Genomic DNA, 20,708 nt, shown 5'->3' with positions numbered 1-20,708 from the left:
CTTCTTAGTAACCTAGTGAAAGCAACCTGGTGATTGTAATCAGTGATGGCAAAATCAGGTTCTACCTAGATTCAGGTGATGAGAGTTGCTGCTTTTGAAGCAAAGTACACATTTTATTTTCTATTAGGATCAACATTTATAATCTTCTTCATCTCACTACAACCGTATAAGCACTGTGAGACTGAAGAGTATGTCTTTTGGCTCTAGATTCTCGTGCTTAGCATAGTACTACAGTCAGAACAGGTGTCCAGGAATTTTTTTGTTGAATAGTCGTTGAATGAGGCAATTATACCCGCTGGGGAGGTGAGAAAGGGACACTTGAGAAAGGGTTGTTAGCCTGAAGGCTCATAGCTGTAGATGACAGAACAGCACCCAGAACATAGATTGGCTGGCATTTTCTATTTCACAGGTCCAGCTGCACAAGGCAGAGTGATATTGAAATAGTTAAAAGTTACCTGTTTAAATCCAATTGTGTGAGATCCAGAAAAGCTGAGCCCATAAAGTCATCCTGTAGTCCAAAATCATAGTCAAATACCTAAGAAGGCAAGGAAACATTTTCACAAATAATTCTAGTATAAGCCATAAATGAAAACATCTTAATTAAAAGTACTGATTGTCTATGTCATCAAAAACAATTAAATTTCATGGTATTTGCTTTTCAAAATTTATTTGTTTTTGTACTTTGGAATATTAGGGTCTCATAAAACATTTAAAGGAAAATACATATTTTTACTTAATATTCATTTTTACATCAAATATAACTTTAAGAAAGATGTGATAAAATTAAATGAAGTATAGAACATATTCAAATTGTGAGAAACACAGACTCATAATATTTTTCCTTATATTACAGAAATGATATTGGCATTACTGGAACAAAAGTGAGTTAGTATGGGAAAACTCAACAAACAGGTCTTCCATGTTGGGCTCTGAGTGATGAAAACATGATTCCAAACTCCTCGTATGTTTTAGGTCATTGAAGATAAATTCTGTGATGTTATAGAACAATGCCATTTTAAATACACAAATCATAAAAATCCAGATAATATGATTAAAGTACTTGGTAAAATTATATTAAGGTTAAATCAAACTAAGATTTTATTGGCAAAAGCAATTGCTGGGGATAATACTAATGTTAATAACAATATAAGCAAAAGGAAAAGAATGAACACATTTCTCTGTCTATATTCTCTATTCAATATTTTCTCTGTGTCTCACATGGTTTTCATTCATACTGTTGGAGGGCAGACAATGTCCCTGACCTCTTGGACCTATTTAGGAGTTAAGACAGTCAATAAATAGTTAAATAGATACATTACAGATATTATAGGTAAATAGTTAAATAGATACATTATGGGTGCTATAGTGACAAAAAAAAAAAAAGAAAAAGAAAAAGAAAAAACCTCTAAGGGGTGTGATTGGGATCTGATATTTTAGATACGGAGTCCAGGAAAGCCTCTCAGAGAAGGTGTATTTATGTACAGATCTGAATAATGGGAAGAACGATGCCATACTAGTATGAGGAAGAACACTCCAGCCAGAGGAACAGCAAGCCCAGGAGAAGGACTGATGTGTCTAAACGTCAACAAGAAGCCAGTGGAGTTGAAGCAAATGGAAAGTTTAAGAAAGTTGGAGGGAAAGCTCAAGACTAGGTCAGTTTAGACTATTTCCAAAGGACTCTGGGTAAATGGGAACTGGCTAATTCCCATGCATTTATTAATTTTCTCATTCATTTATTCCCTCAGCCAATATTTATTAAGTACTTGCTATGTGCTAGGCATTGAAAAGACGGTGCTGAGCAAAAATGATATCATGGATGCTTACACCTTAGTGAGGGAGATGGATGTTAAACAAGAAAATGTATAAGTGATATGTAATCATAAATTTTGATAAATGGTTTAAGGAAAACAATGGGGTGAAAAGAAAGACTAGCAATGGAAAATAGGGAAAGCTTTTAAGATAGAGAAAATGCTACTAGAGGAAGTTGGTTTCACAATCTATTCAAATAGAAAATATTTGTTTTGAGCACTGGGATACATAAGCATAAACAGATAAGTCTGCTTTCAACTAGATGACCCAGGCCACTGGACTCTCCAGGATGTGAGAATCCATGAGTCTGAGAGAATCAATATCCCAAAACTTCCATATTCAACTCTTACACAATAGTTTGAATGCTCCATGTAGAAAAAACAGGTATAGTAGCCCTGAATCAGTTATTCTTTTTTTCCTCTAGTGCAGGTATACTTCAATTTTTAAAAAATCTGAATATATAAAACTTGATTTTTAAACAAAAAGATTAATATATTATACTACAAAAAGAATTCTTAGATTGGAAAAGTCACAAGGGAATTCATTTAAGTAATAAGCTTTCCCAATGCCTTTTATATTATTCAATGTGAAGTTGTTCGATTTGCATACAACCTTTCAGAGGTACATTTATTGTAGAAAGCTCAGCACTTCTGCAATAAATATTCTCCTTGATCAATTACATTTGTGAGCTTTAGTCATTCATTCAGCGGCCTATCACATGCACACATTGCAGTTCTTAGGCAACTGGCAGCTTGATATTTGCAGGTGATTGCAATAGTGTATTTTATAACATAAAATTTCCACCAAAACATTAGAGAAATTTCTTGTGCAATGTCTTCTAATCATATCATCCTCAGATTTGAAATCTTGGGAACAAAATACATAGCATATAATTACTGAGAACACCTGGAATATATTCACACATATAAAGCAGAAAGCTGTGAATCCAGTGAAATTAGTATAGACAGCCCAAGGGGGTGATTCAACATCCAAGTTATTCTCCTGGTGAGAATGTTCCCTCTTCTCCTAATGGTAGATATTTACTTTAGTTCTCAATTCTCATTAATCAATAAAGTCATAAACATGGGAAGGAATGCAAACTCTAGAATCTATTCATTAGTGAAATCTTTAGCAGTGCTACTTGGTTCCAAGTTTTATAAGCTATTTGTCAGAGGGAGCATTGTTCTCCAGCATTTGATCTTCAGAAACAATGAACAGAGAAGAGATAAAACAGGAAAGAAAAGGTATTCCTACTGCAATAACAAGGAATACAGTTAATGTTTATTAATATTTATTCAACAGTTAATGTAAGTTGTCACTGTTTAAAATACATTATATGGATCTAAAAAATTAATTCTTTTACAACCTAGTTAACAAGGTACTGTTTCTATTTATTGAATAAAAGAATCTGAAGGTGGAAAAGTTTGGTATTTTCCCCAAAATCCAGGAAGAGACCAGATTCTAAAATCTTATTGTATTGACTTTCAGAAACAGAGCATGTTTAAATTCAACAAATTCAACTTGGGTACCCACTCTGGGAAAAGCACTGGAAATTCAAACATAAATGATTTACACAAGATCCTTGCTTTCATGGAACCTCTACTCTGAGTTGAAACATCAAATAACATTAAGTAGAAGTTACTTTGGTCTGATAATATGCTTGTTCATTGTCAAACATATTTAAATAATAAATATATTATTACAAATAATTTATTTAGCATCTTGAGTCAATTATCTATCAAAAAATTGTCTGGGGAAATGTGTCAGTAAAATGCTTTTGGATACAAAATGGAAACTTGACTCACTGGCTTCAATACGATTGGGAATTTTTTAGTTCAAAATGTTCATAGGTAATTATGACTTCAGAGAAGTTTTAGTTTATTCAATTTCAAAATCATCTGAAAACATCTTAAGAGTTGGTTTATTAACATTTCTAATCAAATTAAAGCTTCTTTAAAGTTCTAACCCATCCCATAAGACTATTTAATAGGATCCAAGATAAAAAAAATTCTACTCATCAACTGTGTCTATGACTCATTTTATACCCAGTTTCAAAATAAACATCACACTATAAAATAATAAACTATAAAATTCGTAGAAGTTACATTGTAAAATTAGCAAATAAACCTGAACAAATTCTAACTGTGGTCACTGTAATTAATCATTCTTACTGGAAAACAGAAGCTATGTTGCACAATTGCTGGATGGACTTAAGAGATTATTATTATTATTATTATTATTATTATTATTATTAATCCGGTTCACCTGTAAAGTGTGGATAAGAACAATTATAGGGTTATGTGAGGCCAACATGAGCTAATGTTAGCATGCATTTAGTGTGCTGCTTAACAATGATGGCTATTTACTATGATGAAGATGTGCCTGTAGATTCCACACTTCCCAAGACTCATAGCATCCTTTGCCTATCACAAACAGTTAAGCTTTTGGTTTGGTTTGTTAGTGATTTTGGGGAGGCAGGACTATAAAATAGTTGAGATTCTTTATCAATAAATTTAGGAAATACTTCTGAACCATGCCAGATAAGAATTTCAGACAATACAAACATTTTCTTACTATGGAATAATTGTTTGACTGTGTTCTGACTGGTTTATGCTATAAATGTATTTCCACTCCAAATATTCAGTTGTTTCCATTCACGTGTCTAGAAAAGTATTTCCCTACCCTAGCTGTACATCAAAATAACCTATTGAGTTGTTTTTAAAATAAAGAGGCTTGACTTCTACCTCAGAGGTGATAAACTGGAACCTTTGGGGGTAGAGTTGGGAATCTAGAGTTCTAAAAACTTTATGGATAATTCTAATAATATGGCATGGCTGAGAATCATTAGTGTGTGATATTGTGTATTTATTTTTTTACTCTTTAATTAGTGCATATTAATTTTACATAACTGTGGGGTTTCAATGTAGCATATTTGTACATACATAAAAACATAATTTGATTGATTTCACTCCCTGATGCTTCCGCCATGCTCCTCATTGCCTTCTTCCTGATCTCTTTTCTCTATCCTAATGATCTTCCTTCTAATTTCATGGAATCTTTCATTTTGTTAATTTTTCCTTCTAGCTTCTACTTCTGAAAGAAAACATGCAACATTCTTCTGAGTCTGACTTATTTTGTTCAAAATTGGGTTCCATCCATTTTCCTTCAAATGTCATAATTTCATTCTTCGATTGTGTACCATATTGTGGACCATATTTTCTTTATTCCATTCTTCCATTGATAGACACCTCGTTTGGTTTCATAATGTACTATTGTGAGTTGTGCTAAAATAAACATGGATGTGCATGTATCTCTAACATGTCCAACTTCATTTGGATAAATATGAAGGAGTGTGTTATGGTATGGATGTAGAATGTCCTCCAAAGTCTCATATATTCAGAGGTGGTGCTTTTAGAAATTGATTAAATCATGAGGTGCTTTTTTTAGAAATTGATTAAATCATGAGGGCTGGACCTCTTTAGTGGATTAATCCCCTGATGGATGCATGGACAACTGGAGATGGGACCTAATTAGAGGATGTAGTTCACTGGGGCATACCCTGGAAGAATGTATCTTCTTCCCAGCCCCTTCCTCCCTCTCTCTGTTTCCAGCTGCCATGAGTTGAACAACTTTCTTCCACCCCACCCTTTACCACACTCTTCCACCTGATGTTTCTGCTTTGGAGCCAGTGTACCATGGACTATACCTCTGAAACTGTCATCCAAAATATTTCCCCCTCTAAGTTGCTCTTGTCAGGTATTTTGGTCACAGCAATGAAAAGCTAAAACATGTGATTTGGCTGAACATTAGCCACAGTGTCATAAACATTTTCTCCTTAATATTACTTGTACTCTTCTACTGTAGTTCTGGGTATTTACTATAAGCCTTGAATAGTAGTGTCAGTGGAAAGACATAGAGGATTTGAATTAAATTAAACAAAAATGGGCGAGGAATTTATCCTGCTGTTTGTGCTGTGAGCAGGAGTGTCAGTGTGCACACAGACAAGGTTCCTGCAGTCTTATTTCCCTTAAGTATTGCATGTATTGCATTTTAACTCAGCTCCCACTGCTACCTTATTATAATATTTTTATAGCCCATTCCTCAAGCTTTCTTCTTACCTGCCATTAATGTGAAGGCATTCAGAACTGAAGGAATATTCTCTTTTCACTAAAAAGCTATGTGAATTTCAGATAAAAAATAAACTTAGATTATTTTGTGCATAGTATGACAAAATATGACAGTTTCAATATTTTCTGAATTTTTTTTTTACTGGAAATGATACAAGCACTATAACTTTAATATGATTTATAACCATGGCTCAGAACTAAATTTTGTTTTCCTTAGTAATTTTTACATTGATAGAGACGAGATTAAAGGATATACAGGTATTTCTTTTTCTTAAGCTACAGATGGGAGGATTGCAGACTTAGTATTTTCTAACCAACTACTTCACAAATGCATTTCATATTACCAATCACTAAAGAATAAATTCCTAAGAAATCTTTCAGGCAAGATTAATCATTCATCAGAGAAAAAGTAGACTTCATATTAGAATCAAGGAAATCAATCACACAGGGTTGTGCAGAGATAATGAAAATGATGTAATGTTAATGAAATTATAGTGTCTGAAACTATCACTTTCACCCATGTATTTCATTTAGGTCCTTGAATGCCTGAGGTTAGGCAAAAAGTGGCTAACACAAAAAAGGAAAAATTAAAGCTAAGAGATTTTCCTCTAAAGAAGCCCTATGCATTTTACAGAAAGTGAAAACCAACAGAAAAATGTGATAGCATTTTAAAAAGTGCAGAGTATCACAAAACTGCGCTTTTATGCTTGTATTAATATTTGAGAGGCCAGTGAAATTTCTTTCTAAATTAATCATTTTTTTCTTACACAGAAATGTAACAAAATTGACAAATCTTTTATAAATTACTATGTACCTACTTCTGTATGGTAGAAGTTAAATTGTGGATAATAATCTTGTATAATGAACACTCAAAAGTGGTTAAAGAACAAAGCTGTAAAACAACCCGTGGATTCTTATTCTCACCTTCTTATAGTGTGTGTGTCATTAACCACGACTATCTATCAGCCTGCATGCATTGTCACTGTCTCCATCTACTGTGTGTTTGTGTGTGTGTGTGTGTGTGTGTGTGTATGTGTGTGAATGCACACACATGTGTGTTACTGCTCTCTGAAAACAACATATTTTCCTAACATTCTTTTCTGTGTGCTTCAGATTCTTGTCTGTCTGTTTCAAGCCTAGTTAAATGTTCCTCTTAAAATATGCACTTGACAATTGACTTTCTACATAGGTGAATATTCATTCTTGAGCACAAGAGAATAAATAGCAAAAGGACCCAGCCAATATCTAATGTAATTTTGGGAAATTCATGTGTAGCCTCGTGTAGACTGGAGAGCCACAGATTGTTTTGTTTGTTTGTTTTTTAAAATACTTTTAGTTGTTGATAGACCTATTTTTATTTATTTATACATGGTGCTGAGAATCGAACCCAGCGCCTCACACATACCAGGCAAGTGTGTTACCACTGAGCCCCTGCCCCAGCCACTTGTTTTGTTTTTTAATGGACTAATATTCCATTAAAGGAAGATAGATCCATCACAGAAGTATTGAAAACAAATGTCTTCCCTGTCATGATTTCTCTCTTTAGCAATATTAATGCAATCCAACAGCCTGTTGCTACCATATTAACATATGCTTTCCTCTCCACCATTTCCTTCATGACTACAGCTGCTCTCACTCATCTCTTCTGACCACCCCCTCAGGAATAAAATTTCTTCTATAGCCTTCTTGGCTTCAAAAATTCCTCTTCATCCTCTGTGTCACTGCTTTATAATGAAAGTGATATTTCTTTCTCTTTAGACATGAGGAGGAGGGTAGAAACATCTCCGATCAAGCTTCCCTTTGTGGGCAGGAGGGTTGGTTGTGAACATTCCCACATTAATAATTATTGCAGCATCCCACATTATACATTAAGAGATGGTTCATTAATTCTATTTAATTGATTTCCTTTAGTCAGTGTTCACTTGAGACAATTTCTTATGCAATAGAGGTTCATTCTCCATATACGATATCTAGTAACTTATCAACTTTACACTTAGGAGATTCTCTTCATCCATTTTATAAACTGTTTTTACTAGTATTTTAATAACATCTTGATAGTTTCTTTTTCCTTTCTGTGGGAGAAGGAAACAACTGGAGGCAATACAATGAAGATTTGGGGGAAGGGGGATGTCCAGTGATTGTTGAAGGAGTGACTCTGAGATTTTGAGCTTATATGCCAGTAGAGAAAATCTAGAGAAGAGTGGGTGTGTTTGGTGTGGTAAAACAGAGAAAAGCATGGACACTGAATGGATAGACAAAACACAGGAGCACAAAAAATTGTATGGGTCTAGAGACATGAAATAAAGAGAAGTGAGGTATGAAATTAGGAGACCTATTTAAAACCATAGTTTTAACAAGGAATTGGGTTGTAATTTCCTAAGAACTTCCTTAAGCTCTTCATCTTTCTTTTAATTACATCAAATAAGAGAAAAGCCTTCCCCCCGCCACTCATTTTTGGTAATATAATAGAGAATGAATTTTTCTCCTCCATTATCTTTACCCTTTTCATTTCCCAAGTAAAGAATTTTGCTTGCAACCAGGAATTGTGGATCTTAACTAACAATTTATTTTTTCTCACTGCCTTTAGCCAAGTCTTTATTCAAAATAAGCTGTCCAAAATGACTTGACCTTTAGGGAGCAAACCCAATTGAGAGTTTATACATTAAGCTCCTTTCCTTCTATGGTAGGTTTCTTGCTACATTTTTTCAACTGCTGATTTCTTGAAGGCTGCAGCTTTTTTACCCACCAAAGTCTTCATCAACCACCTAACTCCAACCATCTTCTTTCCTTTCTTCCCTACCCTGCTTCCTGCCTGCAACCCCCTTCTCATTTTATTTGCCTCTGGTACTGAGGCTATCGTATCCATCTGGAGTTTGTGATTCCTGGTCTGGTGTTCTGGCACATGGTCTTTACATATTGATTGCAACATGATTCTCAGGTTTTTAAGTGGATTTTTTCTTCTTGACTCTGTGATGAATCATCTTCTGTGGTGCTCAGAAAGCTCTCTATATTTCAGGGCTTTTCAAGATTCTGCTAAGGCATGTATTGATCGTTTTGTGCATGGGAAGGCTGTAGCTACTCTTGAGGGAAGCAGTTTAGCACCAAATGCCATACAATCATTTAGCTTCTGGAAAGCACTTTCATTCCAAGGCAGAAACAGTTCCACATGGCCACCAGGAACAAGCTCTAAATGTTTACTTACATTAAGCAGGGTAATTACAGGAATGATTCTGAAGGCCTTGTTGTACCAGAATCCTCATTAGAGGTGATGCATGGTCCCTGAGCTGGATATAACAATGGTTTCTCATTTTACCCTTGACAACTCTTATTTGCTGAGAAGCACAGATCTTTTGGATATCATTCCATGATTTGAATTTCCTAAGAACCAAGCAACCACCTTAAATTTTTTGTAATCTTCAGTGTTATCTTTGCTCGCCAAAGGAAGCCCAGGAATTGCTCATTATGATAATCATTGGACATGAACATGCTGGTAAAGCTGAAGTAGCCAGGCCAGAGCAGATGGGATATGGCTTTGGGATTGACAGGTGACAGCAGCACGAGGTTTTGGTTAGAGCAATCATGTGACCTCCTCAACACATATTTCCAAAAGTTGTCCTAGCTGGAACTGTGAACCATACCACCTCAAACTCTGGGGATCTGAAGTACAGCTCTGCCAGTACTTCTGGACTCAGCACTGATCTGATGGTCTGCTAATTCACTGACAGCACAGGACTGTCATTTTTATGCAAATTAGTGGAAAAAATATTCACATCTGGTTGAAGGGGAGTCTTGAAAAAGGCAGAAAACATGACATGTTGTCACATGTCTTTGTCTTTTTGGTGAGTTTTCATATCAGTGGACAAGTACACATTCAGGTGAGAAGAGGAGGCCACACACCTTTCAACTGGCAGCTTTTATAGGAAAAGCTTAAATAGCACAGTTCTTAAACAGAAAGCCTAGGTTCTGCGAAAGCTCTTCATCTCACTAGGTTACATGGAGACTTGTTTTCAGATGCTCCCAGAGTGCACTGAATAAGGAGGCAACGCAAAGCAGGAGGAGACATACTTCCTGATCCTCCCAAATAACTGCAATACAACTGTCCTGAAGAAAAATGCCTTTGCCAGCTTCCTCTACCTTCTATCTCATTTCATCACATTATCAACAGATTAGACTTGTGAACAGCAGAGTACATCCTGTGTGTAAAATCTCATCAGAGAGAGAGAGAGAGAGAGAGAGAGAGAGAGAGAGAGAGAGAGAGATGCTAAAAAACCATTCAACAGGATTTTGTGTCAGATTCTGTTAGGGAAAAACAAATGGCTTACCTTTATATACAATGGCTCCCTAAGATGATCAATAAGAATGCAAGCCTTTTCCTCCCACACAGGATTGAGGTTCTTGTGTATTATTTTACTTCTAAAAACTTCTTTTCTTCCAATTTTAAACTTCACGTATGGATCACTTGTCCCTATTAAAGAGATACATATTGACCCATGTTAATCATGCCTTTCTAAGGAAACAAGATAACTGTTTATTAAAACATCAGAAAGAGTTTGAAGGAAGAAAATAAGGGTTGTGTTTTTCCTGAATCTTTTCTTGCATATGGAAGTGACAGAAAATTATTATTATTATTATTATTATCTTCTCATATTGTATAATCCTGTCCTGTTATTTTTTTCAAAAAAAAAGTTGATTACATGGAGGAGATATAAATTGAAGCCCAATTATAAATCAGAGATTAATCAGACATTTCTCTTGATATCATCCAATCACCTATAAAAAGCATGAACAATGAGATTGGCTTATTTAACTAGTTTTAAAGACTAATGCATATTACCAAAATTAGGGGCTTAGGAAAAGGTGAGTATCAAATTGAGCTTCATTTCATCCTTGATTTCATATTCTTTCTTGCTTAGAAGTTTCAATTTTAGAATATGAGGAAAGAATGTTGGTCTTAGAGAAATATAGTATGAGGGAAGAAGGACAAATACTAATTAAACAAACTGGATACTTCATTTTGTGCTTAACCCTTTCTTTGCTGCATATATGATGAAGAAAATCAGAGCTGTCAAGTTGTTCATGGACATACAGCTATCAAGATATGGAGTTAGGATTCCACACAGGGCTATTTGACTCTAATGGCTGCATTTTATACCATCTGTGCAGGAGAGAAAGGCCTTTACATACATACACACACCAATATAAAATACTATTTCTTATTTGGACATGAGGTTGACAAATGAGGTCCATCTTTACTGGTGGAGTTTATACAGTTACTAAGGATTCTTACAGAACTGAATCAGTGACATCATCAAAGAAAAATGATCCAGTATATGACAGTCTCCATTGTTAGGAAATAAACTCTTTCTATAAGGCCCTACTTCCTTAGGATAAGTTTGATGTAACCTCACTTGATAACTGTGGTCTATATGATTCAATAAAAGATACTGTAATGGTTTGGATGTGAGGTATCCCTCTAAACCTTATGTGTGAGACAATGCAAGAAGGTTTAGAGGAGAAATGATTGGGTTATGAAAGCCTTAACCCAAATAGTGAATTAATCCCCTGATGGGGATTAAGTGAGTGGTAACTGAAGGCACATAGGGTATGGCTAGAGGAGGTGGGCATTGGGGGCGTGCATTTAGGGGTATATATTTTGGATCTGGTGAGTGGAGTCTCTCTCCTTTCTGACCATCATGTGAGCCACTTCCCTCTACCACAGCCCCATGATGTTCTTCCTCACCTTGAGCCCCAAGAAATGGAGTGTGCTGACTATGGACTGAGACCCCTGAAACCTTGAGGTCCCAAATAAAATTTTCCTCCTCTAAAATTGTTCTTGTCAGGTGTTTTTTGTTACAGCAGTGAAAAAGATGACTGAAACAGACATGAATGGGACTCTGAAAACTATAAAACCTCAAGTAAGTGTTAGACGTTACAGTTCTGAAACTGAGATCCTTAAATCTACCCTCTATATCCCTCCTCTATCCTTTACTCACCTCAATGACACACAAACACCTATGCTAAGTATAAGCTTGCCTTATCTGGTTTGCCTTTTCTTAATTATTTGGGATTACTCTCAAAACTCTTCATATCCCCCTGCCCCCAATATAATAACTAGACCCAAGTATAATAAAATAACAAAACCCACTTTTCCATTGTGACAACTCCATTTTCAGTTTGATTTTATTATAAAAGTACAACCTTAAAAATATTTATAAATGTAAATGCAGGCTTATACATGAGAACTATTAGAATATTTCTTAGGCAGTTCAATACACCTGAAATGTTTTAATGACTAAATGCTTAACAATTAAATGTTTAATGGTTAGATGGCTAACATGGGTATTTTCAGCTTACTGGTTCTCAGATATGGGTGAGGATCCTGGGAGATAGAGCTGTTACAGTTCATATTCTGAAGGAGACTAAAATTCAAGAACCCATTTGAATTTGCTTAGTCATGCACTAGATCATGTTAATGTCACTGGTTTTAAAAATTATCTATGTAAAGTCAGGGTGATGGTACACACCTATAATCCTAATGACTCCAGAGACTAAGGCAGGAGGATCACAAGTTCAAGATCAGCCTCAGCTAAAGCCCTAAGCAACTTAGTAAGACACTGCCTTAAAATGAAAAAATAAAAGGGCTAGGGGTATAGCTCAATGGTAAAGCACCCCTGGGTTAATTCCCAGTAGCCCCCTCCCCAAAATGATCTGTGTAATTACCAGTACCTTCTAAGCCAGCTAAGATATCAAAATCTCCATGAAATTAGAGCTCCACTGGATCTCTATTACACATGTCTAGCACTTGGTATAGAATCAGAAATATTGTGCCAGGCACGGTGGCTCAGGAGATTGAGGCAGGAGATGGCAAGTTAAAGTCAGCCTCAGCAACTTAGCAAGACCCAAAGCAACTCAGTGAGACCCTATCTTAAAAAAAAAAGGGGGGGGGGGTGGCAATGTTGCTCAGTGGTTAAGTGCCCCTGGGTTCAAGCCCCCGGTACCAAAAAACAAACACATTAATTAATTAAAACTATTGTAAGTCCTTAATAAATGTTTGGTGAACAAATAAATGAAAGAATGATTTAATGATGCATGGGGCAGAAAGGTAGTCTAAAAAATTGCTTGGTAAAAATAAAAGAAAATTTGGGAATCTCTATTTTTTAAGTTTGCAGAGGCAGTAAAACTACTCAAAAATTTTCATGCTCAACATCTCCAGTGTTTCCGAAGGACAGATGGTCAGCATAGAAAGTAAATAATCAGTCGGGGTCAGAAATATGAGAGCTAATTGGTAAATTATCAAAGAAAAGGAAATGGGTTGCTAACACCTTCAGGCAACCCAGGGAACGCTCCTCCCAACACAAGGAATTGCTAATGATCACCCTTCTCTTTTCCTGCCCTTAGGCATGTAAGTAGGTGGAGAGGGAGAGAAAACCGGGATTTATAAAAAGGCAAGACACCCCACTCCTGAGGATACCCAGCTCTGGATCCCCATTTCTCTGGAGAAGTATAACTCTGTCTCTCTCTTAAAGGAAACTTGCTTTCTAGGTTTGCCTAGGTGTTTCTTGGGTGTTTAGGGAACGAGGAACCAATCCTGATTTCCCAGACCAGTATCAATTTCAGAAATGAATTCTAAAGCTTCCAAACCTCTCTAGCACAGAGGATGAAACCCTTGACCAAAATGCTATGTTGCAGGGTGATACCTGAGGATAAGGAAAAAGACTTGGGTGTCTTAAGTAGATGTCCCAAAGAATATGAGCTAAATCTCTTGCCCTTTTCTTGTTGTTTACTCTGCTTCGGCAACATTTTAATGAGTGTGGTTATTGAATTTTCAGAATAAAGCATATAAGAGTAGTAGGTGGCAAGAGGAAGCCAGAGAGACTGCAGTAAAAAATGACAGTTCTTATGAGATTAAGAAGAACAGTTTTGAAATTTGAGAAGAAGTTACAAAAATTTTTGTAAGTTTTTCTTTCTAGAGCACTTTGGAACAGGGACAAAGGGTTCCAAGAGAGATACGTAGGGCTTACTGGTAGCTGACAGATGGCAGCAAAAATGAAATGAACTCAGGAGTAGAAACAACATGGTATGAGGGCAAAACAAACTATTGGCTGGTCTAGATCAGAAATCTCAGAAATAGACTAATGGAAATATTCTATTTGATGATGGTTACAACATAAAAATAAATGGAGAAAAGATGAACTGTTAACTAGATTTTACTGGGATATCCGACTCATCATATGAAAAAGTTGAAGCCAGATCCTTATCCATCTTGTGCCATATGCAAAGATGTACTCCTGACAAACCTAATGGCTAAATGTGAATTTTAAATCAACAAAGTTAATAGAGATGGGGGAAATATTTTATGAAAAAGCAAAAATTTAAAATCACAAGCCATAAAATAAAGAGAGAGAGAGAGAGGAGAGGAGGAGGATTGTGTACAGTTAAAACCTTTTCTTTAAGCATGGTATAAAAACAAACACATAGACCAACAGAAAAGAATAGAAGACACAGAGACAAACCCACATAGCTATGTTGATTCTTGACAAAGGTGCCAATAACATACATAGGAAAAAAGACAGCTTCTTCAGCAAATGGTGCTGGGAAAACTGGATATCCACATGCAGAAGAATGAAACCATATCCTTATCTCTCACCATGTGTAAAAGTCAACTCAAAATGGGTGAAAGACCTCAGTATAAGACCAAAAACTTCACAAATGTTAGAAGAAAAAGTAGGAAACTCTTCAACACACAGGGGCAGGAAAAGACTTTCTGAATAGGATCCCTATAACTCAGGAAATAAAGAAAAAGAATCAATAAATAAGATAGTATTAAATTTAAAAGTTTCTGAACAGTAAAGGAAATGAGTGAAGAGATAGTTACTCTCCTGACAGAAGATTAATATCCAGAATATACAAAAAACTTTCCACCAGATCACTCAATCAATAAATGAGCAAATGAAATGAACAGACCACTTCTCAAAAGAAGAAGTGAAAATGGTCAACATCTTCAGCCATCAGGAAAATGTGATTCAAAACTACACTGAGGTTCCATCTCACTCTAGGTAGAATGGAAATCACCAAAAATGCAGATAATAAATGCTGGCAAGGTTTTAGGGTAAAAGAACTGTTGGAATTCCACACTGCTGGGATGTAAATTAGTAGAGCTAGTATGGAAATCAGAATGGAGGTTCCCCAAAAAGCTAAAAATAGAACTACAAAAAGATCCAACTATACCTTTCCTTGGTATTCATCCAAAAGAATTAAAGTCAGCGTACTCCAGAGATACATGCATATCCATGCTTTTTTGCAGCACAATTCATAGTAACTATGTTATGAAATCAGCCTAGATACCCATCAACAGATGAATGCATGAAGAAAATGTGGTGAATATATACAATAGAGTTTTATTAAGCCATAAAAAGAACAAAATTATATAATTTGCAGGAAAATGGATGAAACTTGAGAGCATTATATTAAAAATAAGCCAGTCTCAGAAAGTCAAGGATTATGTTTTTTTCTCATGTGGAAGCTAGAAGGAAAAGAAACAGGAAATAAAGGGATATCATGAAAGTAGAAGGGCGAGATCAGGGAGAGAGAAAGGGGGAAGGAGGGGGGTGTACTGGGAGAGTGAAATTGATCAAAATACATAATACATGCATATATATATATATATATATATATATATATATATATATATATATATATATATATATATTTTCACCCAGGGCTTAAAATTTCTCCTTCTTTTGTTTCAGTATAATTGAGTTCACTCTTTCTCTATGTAATAGTCTTGTCTCTATTCCAATATATATATATATTTGGTACCAGAAATTAAACTCATGGGAGCCACATCCTCAGTCTTTTCTATTTTTTATTTTTTAGTCTCAGCTAAATTACTGAGATTGGCTTTGAAATTGTGATCCTCCTACCTTAACCCATGGAGCTGTTGGAATTACAGGTATGTACCACCCCACGCAGCTCCAATAGTCTTTGCTATTTTTGACAAGCATCCATGCAATTTCCCTCCTTGATATGCTGAAGAGCAGTTTGGTAGATTTCTGTTTGTTGTTCCGGGATACCTAGCTGAGCTAGATTCCATTGTCAGTCACAGTTCTTTACTTCTCTCAGTGTCCAATATCTTTGCAATCCCTCCTACTATGGACAGACTTTGCCCTTGATGATGAAACTTGTTTTGACCTATAAATTTAATAAACCAAATCCTGATTTTAGCAAACAGGGTTATGGAATGGGCCTGTGAAATGGCTGGGCCTTCGCTTGTGCTTCTGCTATCACTATGAGCAAAACATACCTGGCCAGCTAGTGGTCCCAGGGAGAGTATATAAGATGTCTGAAGCAGAACAACGCCTGCCATCTCAGCCCAAAGCAGAACTGCCATGCTAACTCACCAATTTATGGACAAAACATAAATACTTTTTGTTGTATGTAACCGAAGTTTTGTGGTTATAGGCAATGCAATTGTTCTAAGAGTTAACAAACATGGTAGGCTTGTAGCCTAATTTTCTGGCCCTCCCAGAGATTCCTTGAGTGCATTCCTTTCTTTCTGGAGTGGGTTCTGATTACAGCTAAAATCTCTGAGTGAAACAATAGATAGTGTCTAGTGCTGGTGAGGACGTGGGAAGGTGGACAACCTTGTGTTCACTAACAGAAGGACAGAATATTTCAGTAATTTTGGAAAGCAATCTGGCAATTTCTGATGAAATTATGTGTATGTCTTATGATCCAGCAATTCCATTTGTGAGCCTTTATTCCATGTAATTTTTGTGTAGGTCCAACAGGAACTATTTATAAAGATATATTCAGTAGCACTATTGGTAGTTGCAGATACCTGGATGTCTATCATAAGGCAGAAGAAAGGTAAAATGTGGTAGATGTATACATAGAATACTAGGAAGCAGTTAGAAATAATGGATTGGTTCAATGGACAGCATCATCAATATCTCTAAATAGCAAAGCCATAAGCAATAAATATAGGAAGTACTATATATAGAACATCATATAGGCAATGAAAAACACAATCACACAGTTTATATTCCAGAGGGTTACATTCAATTCAAGAATATGTATTAAGTATGTTGATTGGTCTTCTACATGGGCTAAAGAAAATTGGAGTTGGAAAACTCATATGAAGGTAGAAAAACAAAAACAGGTAAGGGGGTCTTACACAGGCCAGTTATTAGAGGAGTGTGGTTAAACCTGCATTTTAGAAAAAAGGAGGAAAATAAAAGGAAAGATGGACAAAAGGGAGAACTGAAAGAAAAAATGAAAAGGAAGGAGGAAAAAAATGAAAGGAAGAAAGGAAGGAAAGCTAGCTATATTTACAAACCATTTTGGTAAGCCACAAAAGCTGAGACACAGAGTCAGAGGAGCTTTGGCAAAGCCTCTCCAAACAGTACCCAGATGGGGCTCCCTGGAACTTTGCCATTTACTTCATGCGTGACAGCTCCCAGGCAAGGAGCTCCCAGGCAGGTGTTCCCGATGATCTGATGGCTATACTTGGATTGATTCCTGCTTCTGTAAGAACCATTTGAAAATTCTAGCAATAATGCAGAAAAAGCTGGCTCAAGGTCCTTGTTCTTTGTGTTCAACTTTGCTCATATTTTGGGCATGACTTCTGACCCTCTTTTTTGCTGTTTACTTGCCCAAGCCTTCTTGCTACAGTTTTGGTGCAGTAAGTTTGTCTTTGTTCTCTGTTTTTAGCATGAACTAATTATATTTAACAATTTTAAAACTACTTCATTAGAACTCAAAAAACTTAACACCAAAAAGAAAAACAAATAATCCAATCAATAAATGGGCAAAGGAACTGAACAGACACTTCAGAAAAGAAGAAATAGCATCAGTCAACAAATATATGAAAAAAATGTTCAACGTCTCCAGCAATTGGAGAAATGCAAATTAAAACTACACTAAGATTTCATCTCACTCCAGTGAGAATGGCAGTGATAAAAAATACAGGCAATAATAAATGTTGGGGGAGGATGTGGGAAAAAGGGTACACTCATACATTGCTGGTGGAAGTGCAAATTGGCAAAACCATTATGGAAAGCAGTATGGAGATTCCTCAAAAAACTAGGAATGGAACCACCATTTGACCCAATTATCCCACTCTTCAGCATATTCCCAAAGGACTTAAAATCAGCATGCTATTGTGACGCAGCCACATCACAATGTTTATAGCAGTTCAGTTCACAATAGCTAAGGAACCAAACTAGTTGCCCTTCAACAGATGAATGCGTAAAGAAAATGTGCACACAATGAAACATTACTCAGCTGTAAAGAAGAATGGAATTATGGCATTTGCTGGTAAATGGATGGAACTGGAGACTATCATGCTAAGTGAAATAAGCTAGTTCCCCCAAACCAAAGGCCAAACATCCTTTCCGATATGTGGATGCTAACACACAATAAGGAGGTGAGGGAGAATAGAAATTCATTGCATTGGACAAAGGGAAATGAAGGGAAGGGTGAAGGAATGAAAATAGGAAAGTCAGTAGAATAAATTAGAATGACTTTCCAGTGTTCTTATATGAATACATGACCAATATAACTGCATATCCCAACCATAAGAATGGGAAATTATACTCATATATGTATAGTATGTTAAAATACACTCCACTGTCATGTATAACTAAAAAAGAAACACATAAATAAAAATAAAACCTCTTTATTAAGATATGTTTGACCTGTACAAATCGAACTTACTGTATACAACCCAATGAACCTATAAAACTGTCACAGTCAAGACCATAGATATATCCATCATTTTCCAAAGTTTTCCCCTTCCCTATTCATGTTATTATTATTTGTGGTAAGAGTACTTAGTGCAAGACTTACCTGCTTTGAAAAAATACAGTACAGTATTTGTAGTTAAAGGCACTATGCTATGTAGAATTTTAGGACTTTGTATCCTTTATCCATTAGTTCTCCATTTCCCTCTTACCTCAGCCCTTGGAAATCTCCATTCTACTCATTGCTTTTATGAATATATTTTAGATTTCTCATAAAAGTGAGATCATATTTGTCTCAAAGCATTTGTCTTTAGATTAATTTATTTATCAAAGGATCCTCCAAGTTCATCTACGTTATTGCAAATGAAAGGATCTCCTTTTTTCTTTTATATTTTAAATTGACAAATTAAAAATTTGAATCCATATATGTACATGAAGCTTTGAACTCTGTATGTATTAGAGAATGGCTATATCAATCTAATTAATGCAGATCCTTTGATATAGATATTTAAAAATAACTATAGACTTGTTTGTGAAAAATACTTAAAATTGAATAATAGTAATGTTTAAGTATAAAGTATACTGTTATTAACTATAGTCACCATCCTATACAATAAATTTCTTAATTTATTACTCCTAACTGAAATTTTGCATATGTGACCAACATTATCCGGATAGACTACAATAAAATAATAGTAGGGAACTTCAAAAACCCATCTTCAGCAATGGATAAATTGTGTTCTATATTAATATTAGGTCTATTTTTTCCAGGATGTAGTTTAAGTCTGATGTTTCCTTATTGATTTTCTGTCTGGATGATCACTGTTGAAAGTAAAGTGATAAAGTTCTCTGCTATTGTTAGAAAATTAAGGTGGCTTAGGAAAAGTGTTCTAAAACCTAATGGACATCATTAAAAATAAATCCAGATTTCTCATTAAAATAGTTCTTAGCTTTATTTTGTTGAGACTATTTCTGTCTTCAGATCTATTAATATTTGCTTTATATATTTAACTACTCTAATGCTGAAGTGCATATATTTACAATTGTTATATCTTCTTGCTAGATTGACCCCTTTATTGTTATATAATGACTTTCACTGTTTTTGCAGGTTGACTCAAAGTCTGTTTTGCTGGTGTGAATATATAGCTACCTCTGCCTTTATTTGGTTTCCATTTGCATGGAATATATTTTTCATTTTTCATGGAGTGGGTCTCTTGTGCACAGCACATAGTTGGCTCTTTAGAAGTAAATCCATTTGGTTATTCTGTATCTTTTGATGGGATGTTTACATGCATTTATATTCAAGGAATTTTGATACAAAAGGACTTACTACTGCCATTTTGTTGTTTTCCAGATCCTTTGATATAGTTATTTAAAAATATTTTGTCTTTTAACTTTTATACTACAGTTGAAAGTGGTTTACACATCGCTATTGCAGTATTATTCTGGATTTGGCTATATCCTTACCTTTTCCAGTGAGTTTTATAATTTTGTATGTTTCACATCAAAAATAAGCATCCTTTCAGGTCAGTTTGAAGGATTTCCTTTAGCATTTCTGGCAAGGCAGGTGTAGGGGCAATGAACTCCCTCAGTTTTTGATTGCTTAGGAAAGTCTATATCGCTTCTTCATTGCTAAAGGAAAGCTTTCTGGCTCTTTGTTTTTCCTTTCTGAAGAACCAGCTCTGTTGAGTAGTCCTGGAGGGAGCCTGATCTGTGGAGAAGTCAGAGCTCTCTTTACTCATCCCCTCAGGTGAGCATCTGGCAAAAGGGGACCTCTCCAGGCGCTGAACTGAGGTGGGCTTGGGGGAAAGAAGGGTAATATAGGTAGAGTGAAACTGCCTTTCCAACCTTCTTCACTGTATCTTTCCTCATTTCTGTTCTCCTCTACCACACTTTAATCTACAGCCTCATGAAGGTATTTTTTAGTGTGAATTTTTTTAATATCAGTGTTTCTGACAAAGCATGGGAAATTCTGTTCTGCCTTGTTGCTAATATCACTCTTCTTAATATCATTAAGTATTTGTTGAAT

At 35.6% G+C, this 20,708-nt stretch overlaps 1 protein-coding gene and 1 pseudogene across 2 annotated transcripts in view; both read right to left on the bottom strand.

The window, feature by feature from the left end:
- Positions 1 to 20,708, bottom strand: part of Mctp1 (multiple C2 and transmembrane domain containing 1) — a 531,756-nt gene that overhangs the window by 224,589 nt on the left and 286,459 nt on the right. For both annotated transcript variants that reach the window (XM_071612401.1, XM_071612402.1), the window contains exons 3-4: positions 10,259 to 10,401; positions 456 to 535 (exon numbers count right to left, since the gene is read on the bottom strand). In XM_071612401.1, the coding sequence (XP_071468502.1) occupies positions 456 to 535; positions 10,259 to 10,401 (223 nt within the window). The remainder of the gene's footprint in view (positions 1 to 455; positions 536 to 10,258; positions 10,402 to 20,708) is intronic.
- On the bottom strand, positions 8,632 to 9,999 carry LOC114086376 (large ribosomal subunit protein uL4 pseudogene; annotated as a pseudogene).

The sequence above is a fragment of the Marmota flaviventris genome, chromosome 5 (genome assembly GCF_047511675.1).
Source record: "Marmota flaviventris isolate mMarFla1 chromosome 5, mMarFla1.hap1, whole genome shotgun sequence".
Classification (NCBI taxonomy): domain Eukaryota; kingdom Metazoa; phylum Chordata; class Mammalia; order Rodentia; family Sciuridae; genus Marmota; species Marmota flaviventris.
This window is presented reverse-complemented; position numbering and strand designations above follow the sequence as displayed.